The sequence below is a fragment of the Nanorana parkeri genome, unplaced genomic scaffold, assembly GCF_000935625.1.
Source record: "Nanorana parkeri isolate BGI_ZX_2015 unplaced genomic scaffold, ASM93562v1 scaffold2047, whole genome shotgun sequence".
Taxonomy (NCBI): Eukaryota; Metazoa; Chordata; class Amphibia; order Anura; family Dicroglossidae; genus Nanorana; species Nanorana parkeri.
This window is the reverse complement of record NW_017308315.1, coordinates 127,592-139,984: the sequence shown is the minus strand read 5'-3', so window position 1 is coordinate 139,984 and position 12,393 is coordinate 127,592. Positions and strand designations below refer to the sequence as shown.

The window sequence follows — 12,393 nt, the reverse complement described above, 5'->3', positions numbered from 1 at the left end:
ACAAGTAGTTTTGGTTTTTTTTTTTCTGGGGGGGGGGGGGGGGGGGTCAAAAGGTCCCCCTTCATCAGAGCTTGACAAATGCTACTGATAAGAAATATACACAAGACTAATACATAGTGATCCTGCAAATTTTACAAGGCAGTGCAGAGTACTATAATTATGTGCAAAGTGCAGTAACCCTTAGCAAGCAACCATCATGTATCATTTTGCTTATATGACTATGCTCATCTGCAATAAGATTATATGCTATAGAGTTTTGCACTTTGCACATAGATATTGCACTTTGGTTTACCTTATTATATATGTCTGTGCTGTATGTGCCCATTGTCTATTATGTTTATATTGCTTATTATAAGTGGGTTCACTGATCTTACATAAACTAAGAAATAAACTGCTGACTTATTAAATAATTGTTATTGAATAATGCAGTTATGTGTTGCTTTCCAAACTCTGCTAGTATTGGCTTTTGCTAATAATATCTTTGGATAAATCACTTGGCCACTATGTAAATGATCCCAAATGGCAGGTTACATCTTCAAGTGGCCATAAATGGCGCAGTTGCTGCTATCAATGCTCCTACTTTCAAGCTTTACTTGAAACAGCTAAACTTTTCTGTATTGCTATGGAGCCATAAGCATCGCCCCAGGGGGTCATTCTTACACATATGAAACTTGTTTTAAAATTTGCCTGTGGGCATGTCCCTCCTTTGGAACAAGTGGTTTGAGGATGGCCGTGTTCTCTAGACTGTTTAAGAGATGTGCATTTGGAGGAACTTGCTGAACTCGTTGCTTCGGCGGTTTGTCCAAATTCGAAATAACAAATTATTATATGCCTTAACCTCCCTGGCGGTATTCTCGAGTGTAGCTCGGGGTTACTTTTCCACACCATAAGCGGTAACCCCGAGCTACACTCGGGAATGCCGCATAGCATTTACTTACCTTGTCCCTCGAGCCGCACTGTGTTCTGCGGCCGATGCCAGCTTCCGTCTTCCAGGTTCCATCCCTTGCGAGCGTACGCGTCGCAGGGGGGTGGAACCGGCAGCATATTTAAAAAAACGACAAAGATGAAAACAATTAGAAAAAAAAAATAGTCCGAAAAATGAGATGAAAAAAATATAAAAAAATCATACCACCAGGCATATGTGGGCATATATTAATTTGTTTTGTATGGGCAGGGCCATCTTACTGTCTCCAACATGGCGTCGCCCATACATGTGTATGACTTCCCCTGATGCCATGTGATGCCATGCGCACCGCCTCCAAGATAGACAGCATATGCTAGTGGTCAATATGGCCACCACGCATTTTGTTTTTTAAATGTTGCCTCCGATTTCGAAACAGCATAATTATTTGTTTCATCAAACGAAATGAATGAAAAGTTTTCTATGCTGTGCTCATGTCTATTGTTTATTGCTAAGCAATTATGTTTCCGAAGAATGAGAACTATGTACAGAACAAGATGCACACAATGCTTTAGAATTACTAAAGAAGTAGCAGTTGTGCTCACCTTGAAAAACCCAATAATGCCCAAGGGAAATTAAAATAAAAACAATTTTTCTTGCATATAATAGGACGATATAATTGAACCTGTACAGCTTCATTCATTTTGCAGTATGAAGATGATCTACTCATTTCCTAAATCAACCCAAATTTGTGTCACTGTAGAACTTCTACAGTAATATTTTATATTTTTGTCTCTAGAGTCCGGCGTTGGCCTGGGAATTGGCTTGTGTAGTGTTCCAAACTGTGGAGGCATTTCTGGAATATTTATCCACACTCTTTCTCCAGGGTCTGTGGCCCACATGGATGGACGGCTCAGGTAGTGTTTTTAATATCTTAATAGCAATCCTCTGAGGACCTACATTTATCTTCGGAAGAAGCAATATCGCTGGTGGTTTTCTATAGTAAATATAAGTAGTGAAGTGAGATAAACCATAGCAGAGAATAGATTTCAAAGTGTAGAAAGACTAATAAAAGGTGACTCCACATTAGCCTTTGCCAGTTTTTTCCTGTTTCTCTTTGCATTTTACGATATGAAAGCTAATTTTGTCTACATGTTCAGTTTGCTTTGTGAACTGCTACAAGTTCCTCATGTTTGTGCTGTAGAATGCCATTGCACAAACTTTGCTCTAAACTTCTCCAATGAAGTATGTATGCAGGATGTCAGAAACATGTATCATTTGTTGACCTGTATGAAAAACAGAGTTGATCTTAGAAAAAAAAAAACATTGTGCAGGGCAAGTAAGATGAGAATGATTCAAGACATTTTTCTTGGTATATCAGCTAAATGTGTTTCTTGCTTTACTTCTAGAAAAGGTGATGAGCTTGTGGAAATAAATGAACACACTGTCACTAACAAGCCACTGAATGAAGTCTATGCACTTCTAAGTCACTGTAACACTGGAGCAGTCATTATCCTCATTAGTAGACACCCAGACCCACAGGTAATTGTAAGCATGTGGCATGCTTTTTATTAGAGACACTATAACAGCTGTGTAGCTAGAATTACTTTTGTTTATAGAGTTTAAAGCTAATGAACCATTCTTTCATTTTATTTTGTTTATTTATGTAATAATTTACCTTGCAAAATATAAAGCGGCCTCTATTAATCAGCATAGTGTTATAGCACTAAACTATAACCAGATTACTGTTATCCTAAATAAAGCCCTTACAGATTATTACTAAGTATGGCTTTACATCCATGTGTCTCCATTTTCACGCATTTGTTTACTTCTTTGGAGGTGCCTTGCCATGCGTTGACAGGCACTGCCATTATTTTAAAATCTTCCTTCAAAAGTTCGTCTGAGAGCTGAAATAAGTACACTGGCAACCCTGACAGTTGGCACTCCTTGAAAATAACTGTTTTGGGAGAGAGCTAAATTTTGGGGTCTACTTCCGCTTTCAAATATTTTATTGCTGTCTTTTTCCACATTGTGTCCTCATCTAAAGGATTTGACCCCTTTTCCGTTTTGTTAGCTATCACTCAGATATAAAGTAAGCAAATTCTTCCCCCACAAGGACATTCAAACAGAGGTTTTAACTTTTCTCCACTCTGTCTTCAAAATGGCCGGAATTTTAATGTTAATTGATTTGGTCACATGAGAATTTTAGGCTAAAATCCTCATGTTTAGATCATCAAATTAGCAGAAATAAATAGGATCAAGCATGGCAACTCTTCAGCAGGTATAAATGTTGAATTGTTAATAAAATAAATAATTAATTTAACAAAACAGCAATTTTTAATATGAAATCTAGGCTAATGATTGTAACATTGGCTGCATTTTAAATAATGTCACTGAGATTTGGATTCTTCTACTGAAGAATGAAAAATGTACATGGTGCCCTACTGTTAGTGAAAGTAATTTGGTCAGGTGGAAGAGGGGAGCATATGACCCATGTGAGAGTAATTGGACTTGAGCATCCAAGTGCTGGCAATAAAACCCTGGCAGAGGTTCTAAACCTGTGGTTTTGGCAGCACCACTGCTGCTAGATAAAAATGAACATTAGAGATGAGATAAAGTTGAAACACTTCTTAGAGGGACAAACGCATATCCATTGCAGGACTCTTTATTGTAACCAATATTCTTCATTTACAGGTCTCTGAGCAGCAGCTGCAGCAAGCTATGACTGAAGTTATGGAAAAAGAATATCCCCACTGGAATATGGAGGGTAATGCCTGACACACTTTTAATGGAGTCATGTTATTCTTGCATGGGATTAATGTGTTTAATATGTACAGACATGTTTTAAATGGTGGTCCAGATGGCATTTACTACATTGCCGCAATCGGCACCCGAAGGATCTAGCCGTAGCTTCGGCCGATCCTTTGGCTAGCTTCGGCCTCAGGACTCCACTTCGGTTCAGTAGAACCGAAGGGTTGCTGTACGGGCTATTCACTATAGCCTGTACAGCTCCCAAAGTTGGCCGAGCGGCTCAGCCGAGCCGAAGGCATATGCTTCGGCTTGACTGAATTTAACACACAGCCGGAGCAGGGGGAACAGTCTGCCGAAGCAAACTGTGAAAAATAAATAAACACAGCGTGGGGTCCTCCTCCCAAACGTTATAAATGTTAGGAGGGATCTCCATTTAAAAATAGAAAAAATGCCATGACCAATCCTAGCCTGTCTCCCCGCTGATATCGGCCAATTCCCTGTTTATTTTTAATGTTTTTTTTTTGCTGCTGTCTGAATACAAAGGGAAAAAAAGCATCAGATAAAAGGGAAAGCATTAGCTCCATGTTATCTGCTGATTCCCCTGTTTATGTTTTTTCTTCTATTATGTTGACAGCTGCCGCAGGCTGCCGTCAGAGTAAAGAGATAAAAAACAACAAATAGCATAGGAATGAATAGCTAGGCTGCTATTGGCCATTTCAAATTGGAATAGCCAATAGTAGGCTGGCTATTGCACCCGCCTACTGCTGCTGTCAATCATCAGAGGTGGACCTGATGGAGAAATTCAGGTCCACCTCTGCTGATTGACAGCAGCAGAGGTGGACCTGAAGCCAGCCGAAGCAATCCGAAGCAAGCCTTTCGGCAGCTTTGTGAATAACCCTCTATATGTTTTTCTAGCACATCTATCCATTGCTAGCTGAATTAAAAAAAAATAGACATCTAATCAGTGCCCCCTACATTGCCAATTAGGAAGGGAGGATATTAAGAGCTTTAATTTCCTGGAAAGTTTGGCAAAATTTGGAAATGTCAAAAGGGAATGCAAAATTCATGTGATTTTAAAGTAGTATTAAACTCTCAAACTGTTTTTTTTTTAAAATAATGAACCTAGATTAAACAAATATATTTTGCCCAGCTAAGTATTTTTTCAGGTTTGTCCACACACTTACAGCCATCATGTTTCCAAACAGTTGACTCCAACTCTCTCAGCTTGGCTTCCTTGAACTTCCTGTCCAGTAAAAGACCACATGGGACAAAGCAGCCTCCAGTAGTTGTCCATCTACTAGCTTGGAGAAGGGAGGAGAGAGGAACAGCGAGCAGGGAGCAGGGGGAGGGAAGTGTCTTGTCTTCCCGTGCCTGTGTGTTTGTGGAGACACGCACAGCTTACTAGCAAACACAAGGGTGGCTCCATAAGACCCTGCAAGGGCAAGGAGTCACCCTAAAACAGGATATCAGGGCCAGTGCTCAGAGGAACAGCTTATTTTGTAGAAAACTAACATTTTTAAACATCATGAAGCAGCATCCATTGTAAGTGATTTAATCAGCATTTGAAATAGCTTTTAAACCTTTTGACTTTAATATCACTTAACGGGGCAGTGGGCCTTAAATTTTCATTCACACATCAGTCCTTGGAACATTTCATGTGCTCGGCCATTTTACTGACATAAGCATAATCTTTAGTCAATAATGTTCTACCATGCTAATACAGTAAAGGTTAAAAATAGACATGTAAATTTAGTTTAATTCAGAATGGATATTCATGCAAATTTTGTTATATTTGCACATTCGGATGCATCCAAATTTTTTGAATTTGAACGAGTCCAAATGCAAATGAATGCGACTGGTTCTTTAAAGAAACTTTGGATCCGTCCAAATTTCATTCAAAGCTAAACTAAATCAGATATGTGACTGTTCTCTGGCCAATCAGATGATATTTTCGGGCTGTTGGGGGTTGCATTACAGGCACGGTCATGTGACTTTGTTCCTGGAACGAAAATTCGGACAGATCTGAAATCCGAATAATGAAATGAATCAAATTTTGGATCCGAAATCCAAAAAGCGAAAGAAATAAAAATCTGAATTGATCTGAAACAAAACAAAACACATTTTTTTGCGGGATTACCTGTCTAGTTAAAAACACCACCTTGAATTTATTGACTATACTCCATGCGGCACACTCCAGTGTTTCACTGCTTCTAATTGATGGGCCCTAGGATACCACACAGAATGCTCTTTTATGATACATCGTTGCTGTCAGATATTTCCGGCAGAGGAGAATGAGATCAAACCTTGCAGCAAAGCCATACTGTTTACATTGGCAGGCATCACTGCAGACAGGCTTTGTTCTTTCAAACTTACTTTGAGGGTTACATGGCTCTTTTGGTGTTACTGACCATCCTCTGTGTTGATTGAATACTTTTATTAGTAAAAAAAAAAAGATGTTTCTCAGTGAAATACATTTCTAGTAAAAAAATATCCTACTGTAGATTTCAGACAGTTTGTTCCTCTTTTGCTGTTCATTATTTCAAAATAATTGCACATACTGTATGTGTGCCAGGCAATAGACTATACTGGTATATAATGAAAATGCAGCTATTGTTAAAGTTAGCTCCATTAAGTATTCACATTTATACTGCCGTATATCGGCTGAAATCAGCCATACATCGGGTGGCTTTGGGTCGGCCGAACATGCTCAGCATGTTCAGCCTACCCGAAGTGCAGGAGGAGTTCGACTTAGCCGATCCAACATCTGGATCGGCTAAGCCGAAACTCCGGCAGGCTACTCGCTGCTTTTCGGTCTATTCTTATAGATGCTGCACAGCAGTGAGTGAATAGCCGAATGCCGCTGATCGGCATTGGGCTCGGCTGTTATGTTTGGTCCCTCTGTGGAACCAAGCAGAACAGAAAAATTGTTTAAAAAGTAGAAAAAAATAAATAGAAAATTATTGTGCGGAGCTAGCAGTGACAGCTAGCTCCACCCCAACAGTTTTCTATTGGCCGGCGGTTCTGCTGCCATCAAAAAAAGAAACAAGTAACTCCCGGGCACTCCGGGAGTCTCCCGCTCCCGGCCGCCAAGGAGAGAAACACTGCTTTTTCTTTTTTCTTCTTTATTCTGACATGGAGCCGTGTCAGAATAGAAAAAAAAATTAAAAGTGAATAGCCGAATGCCACTGAGCAGCATTCGGTTTGGCTGTTCTGCTGGGTCCCTCAGAGGGACCGAGCAGAACATAAAAATAGTTTAAAAAGTAAAAAAAAAAATAGAAAACGATTGTGCGGAGCTAGCAATGACAGCTAACTCCGCCCAACAGTTTTCTATTGGCCGGCGGTTCTGTGTGCCGTCAAAAAAAAAAAGAGAAAGAAAACTCTCCCGGGCACTCGGAGTCTCCCGCTCCCGGCCGCCCAGGAGAGAAACACTGATTTTTCTTTTTTTTTTCTTTATTCTGACACGGAGCCGTGTCAGAATAGAAAAAATAAATAAAAATGATGCCCATAGGAATGCATTGCTAGATTCCTATTGGCTATTTCAATTTGCAATAGCCAATAGTAAACTAGCATTGTACCCGCCCTCTGCTGATGGACCTGATGGAGCACTGCAGCAGAGGGCGGGTGCAATGCTAGTTTACTCTTGGCTAATGCAAATTAAAATAGCCAAATAGCAGCCGGTAAACTCCCGGAGCACCCGGGAGAGTTTGCTGTCTAGAGATCAGTGTCCCTGGTTAGCTGGTAACCAGGGACGCTGATCTCTCTGCAAGTGGCCGGAGCCAGCCGTAAGATCACAGCTGGCTCCGCCCAGCTGTCAGAAGCAGGCTGTTGGCTGGCCAATGGTCGGCTGCTCGACTGAGCCGCTCGGCTAAGTTCGGGAGCTGTACCGGCTATTGTGAATAGCCCGTACAGCAGCTCTTCGGTTCTACTGAACCGAAGGGGTCCTGGGGCTGAAGCTAGCCGAAGGATCAGCCCAAAGCTACGGCTAGATCCTTCGGCTGCTTCGTGAATAGACCCCTAAGGGAGCATCTGTTTCAGTAAACATTTCCTCTTTTATATCCAACATAAGCTTGTAAATATTCACAATATGGATGCATTCATAAACAATTCGCAGAGCCATGCGCCATGCAAAACTGCATATACATTCATTCTGTGCGAATGGAGGCAAAGACAAATGTTATTAACATATTTTATTCCCAGGCCTAATATAAAAGAAGGCAAATACTACATTATGGCCTCCAGCAGGGGAGCTTAGATCCGGCTGCCCATAGACCAGGGGCATCCCAAGGCTGGGTGACACCCGGAGCGGTAACTGAGTGTCACTCAACCGAGACGTCATCGCGCAATGCTTGGCAGTATTCTGATATCTGCCGGCGGCCATCTTGGCGAGCAAGGAGAGGACAGTCTCCCGGCGGGATAAGGTGTGCCGCTGGGTCCCCTCCTCTCTCCTGATACTGTCGGGCGTTCGGTCCCGACTTTTCAGAGGGGGGTGACACCAAAATGACTGTAAGTCATTTTGGTGTCACCCCTCCAATGGTGTCACCCGGGTGTGGGCCGCACCCCCCTTGTGACGCCACTGTATGGTAACACTGGGCTTCTGAAAGGGGCCGAATGGATTTGTTTTTCAGAACATGTAGAAATGATAACTTTCATTGGAATGATTTACTACATATATAACCCAGTCTGGCTCATGTGTCCAGGGCACCACATCCCACTCATTCCAATTATTTAATTGGAATGACTGACATTGGAGGCAATACAACTGTTCTGGAGTAGATACAAACACCTAATGGCAAGACTGGGAAGAAAGGATGTGCTCTGTATTCTCAGCATTAGGGCCCTGTCTTGCCTTTTCTGATATCGATATCCTTACATTATTTTACATTATATTGGGTTTTATTGTAATGTATTTTGCAGGTGATAGGAAGATGGCGTCATGCTGCCATGGGAAATATCAATGTGAGAGCTGCATAGAGAAGCATGCTGCATACCTATATTACAGCCGGAGGGAGCAGAGGCAAATGGTTCGCTCCAGCAGTGACAGCAATTATAATCCTAGGCCAATGAACCAGAACGCGGACTCCTGCCAACTGTATGGTCTGAAAAGTCGGGTGCACAGCGTGGACGTGCCTGTGCGAACAGAGCCCATACAGACTCATTACTCTGCTCCTGTAAGGCTGGGAGATTATTCACCTACTGCCATTGATGCTTTAACCTCAACTCAGGTCCTCTGCAAGAAAACTAGTAGCCACTCTGGAGAGATCATAGTTAAGAAGTTAACATCAAAACCAGCTCCCCCACCTAGGAAATATTATAAGCAAGACTCAAAGGAAGATGTAAGTACAGTGTATCAAAATGTACTGGTATCATTATTATCTGTAAAAAGTGCTACAACTACAACCATAACATTACTCATTGCCTGTTTGGTAATAAAGACAATCATATCAAGACTAAGGGGTTTATTTACTAAAAGCAAATAGGCTGTGCCCATTGCAAGGAAATTTGTACTTAGCTTAGTGAATGAGGTGAAGTTCTGCTGACTTTTATCATCCAATCATATGCAAACTAAAATACTTTTCTAATTTTTTTTATTGTGTATTCTTTGCAAAGCGAATTTTCAGCACATTCACTAAACTAAGTGAAATTTCCCTTGCACAGTGAACAGCCTATTTGCCTTTAGTAAATCACTCCCACTGTTCATATTTGTCAATGATCCTTCCCAAAATCTTTTTTTAAGGCAGTGAGAAAATGACAAATGGTTCAGATATTAAACAATGCTGAGCTGTTCACTTCAACCGCGAAACAAACTCAGTTCCTCTAAATCGTTTATATATACAAATGACCTTTGTCTTAACTATGATACACAGCGCCCTCAATTGACATACAATAGACCAAAAAGGTCAGGGCTTTAATGGTGTACCCATATGACCCATATGCTTGAATAAAACAATTACATTTATTGGTATCATGATTAAAATAGCCTAAGGATTCAAAAACTATGAAGTTTAAAAACATAATAAAAACACGAATATCAAACGCCTAGTAGAAGGCACCGATGCTCGCACCATCTACACATCAGTACAATGCAAATAGGAATTGCAACATTATTGAATTACCCTTCAAATCTCCATATACGTATCACTTTCAAAGGCTTGTTGTAATGATACGAGAAACTGAGAGTGGTGCAGTCAGTTGGCTTCCTTCCTTCTCTCAACGCATTTCACCCCAAAATAAGGGAGCTTCTTCAGGAGGTAGGCGTACAGAGACAAAACCCCTCCAGACCGAATTCTAAGTAGGGGGAACAAGCCACTTTCCTGTGTCTTGATGGGGGGCCGTGGAAGAGGACAAACACACCACTGGGCAGTGACGAGCAAGATCACCAATAAATAATCAGGTCTGATAAATCTTAGGGGGCTCCTTCCATATGTGGGAAACAACTGCAGGGCATGCCCAGACCAACTCATGGAAGAAGCCCTGTAGGTGTTTCACACATATGGAAGGAGCCTTTCATATTCATCAGCCCTGATTATTTGCATTGTACTTATATGTAGATTGTGTGAGCATTGGCACCTTCAACTAGGCGTATTGTATTCTTGTTCTTATTGTGATTTTTAACTACATAGTTTTGGAATACTTAGACTATTTTAATCATGGTATCAAACTATCAATAAATGTAATTGTTTTATTCAAGTATATGGGTACACCTTTAAAGGCCTGATTTTGTTGCTCCGCTAAATCTTTTCCAGCTTTTAGTCTCATCCATATATTGTGTCCTTTTGCCACAGTGTTTCCTTGATATAAATGTGTCTAGTGTGCATAGTTTGGGCATGTTTGGATGTCATCAAGCAATATATTGACAAACTCAAGACACCTAAATCAGATCCAGAGGGTCAGAAAATATCAAATGGTTCCCCACTATCCTCATTTGGTGATGAGTGTTATGTCATGAATTGCTATGTAGGGAAACTCTAAAAAGAGACAACTGCAGGCTAGGAAATAGGAGAGTTTATTGTTCCGGCTAAATGACCCGCATTTATATCATAGGGGAGACAGAAAAAGCAGTGACTGGTGTAACTTCTTAACATTGTTTTCTAATGGCTGCTCCTCTTAAAATAGACTGAGAAGTCAACATGATTAAACTTAAGATGTATAGACACTTTTATAAGATGTATATACACCTTTGTATTTGTAATATAAACGGAGTCTAAATAGACTGATTCAATAACTGACAGTACAGAGAGAAACAGCACAGGATGTGGTTTAGCATAGGAAGTTTGAGCTTGTGTGGCATATCACAATAAATATCACATGCATGAAAGGCAGTGTATAGTTACTGAATATACATATAAAACATATGCATATGTACATAAAATTATACAGTCACTGTTAAGCTGTAATAATAGATAACTTTGCCAATTTTGTTTTATAAAAATGTAGTAGGAAGTAGAAAACGTGGTAGGAATCGAGCATTTTGTATAAACCTGTTAGACTGATTATCCCATTGTCCATGTTCACAAACTATCTGCCATCTCTTTATTCCACAAGGTCAGGGTAGATGGGCACAGGATGGGAGTCGTTACATATAGCACAGCAAAGGACTTGTTACATATAGCACAGCAAGGGAGTTGTTACATATAGCACAGCAAGGGAGTTGTTACATTTAGCGAATCAGGGGAGTCGTTACATAAAGCACAGCAAAGGACGTGTTACATTTAGTGAATCAGGGGAGTTATTACATATAAAACAGCATGGGAGTTGTTACATTTAGCAAAGGAAGGGAGTCATTACATTTAGCATAGAATGGGAGTCGTTACATTAAGCACAGCAAGTTGGTTGTTTCATATAACACATATAACCAATATAGTTTAAGTGTATCTAAACCCTAAAACCAAAATTTAATATATTGCAGCTTACAAGTCCTTAGAAGTAGTGGTTGCGTTTAGTTTTCTTTTCTTTTCAGCTGGAGATTGTACCAATAACACACTTCCTATCCTAGGGTGACAACTCACTACACTATACTTATAGAGTAGAAACATTGTAACCTAGGTCGCTTTCCCGATTTGGACTACAAACACCTCCCCTCTTCTCATCTACTTTATATGGGGGAACATTGCTTTGCATTTCGCAGAAGATAGCTGAGAAAGCTGATAACATTGTTTGAAGTTTCAGTTAGTTACAAGCAGACAGGATTTTTGATGTTTTGAATGAATATGCTGCTGTACTTGCAGATAATACATCTAGCCTTAACCAAGAAAACTACTACAGCCATAACATTTAAGGATTGATAAGCTGCAACGTATACATTATTGGGTGTAAATATAATTTAACTATTCAGATCAGTAGTCTGTTAGCAAATATGACAGTAGATTGAAAGTAAAATAGCTATACAATAATATAAAGTGAGCTTGTGACAGTCTACAATAATGATGTGCAGAGCTGCCCCTATAAATAATTATTTTGCAATGGCATTCTGCAGCTATGTTGATTGATCTTTATCATTGATACACATTAACATGGTACATTTTGAGCAGGATCCATGAAAGTTGTACTCGTGGACATATAGAAATAATTTATTGCAGAATGTAGGGAAGAATAATTCATTGCAGGGCATGGAAAATCTTTACAAAGAAGCTAGATGCAGTTTTTGTTACAATGATGTGGGCAGACAAAGGACCCTCACAGAAAATTAGATGATAAAATGTCATTGCTGCAATAAATTTAATCAAATCTTTATTTTGGTTGCA

General features: G+C 40.1%; 1 protein-coding gene across 1 annotated transcript in view; it reads left to right on the top strand.

Annotated features, from left to right (window-relative positions):
• Positions 1–12,393, top strand: part of IL16 (interleukin 16) — a 63,765-nt gene that overhangs the window by 29,873 nt on the left and 21,499 nt on the right. The window contains exons 9-12 of the mRNA XM_018572488.1: positions 1,701–1,818; positions 2,311–2,443; positions 3,596–3,668; positions 8,567–8,985. Coding sequence (XP_018427990.1) covers positions 1,701–1,818; positions 2,311–2,443; positions 3,596–3,668; positions 8,567–8,985 — 743 coding nt within the window. The remainder of the gene's footprint in view (positions 1–1,700; positions 1,819–2,310; positions 2,444–3,595; positions 3,669–8,566; positions 8,986–12,393) is intronic.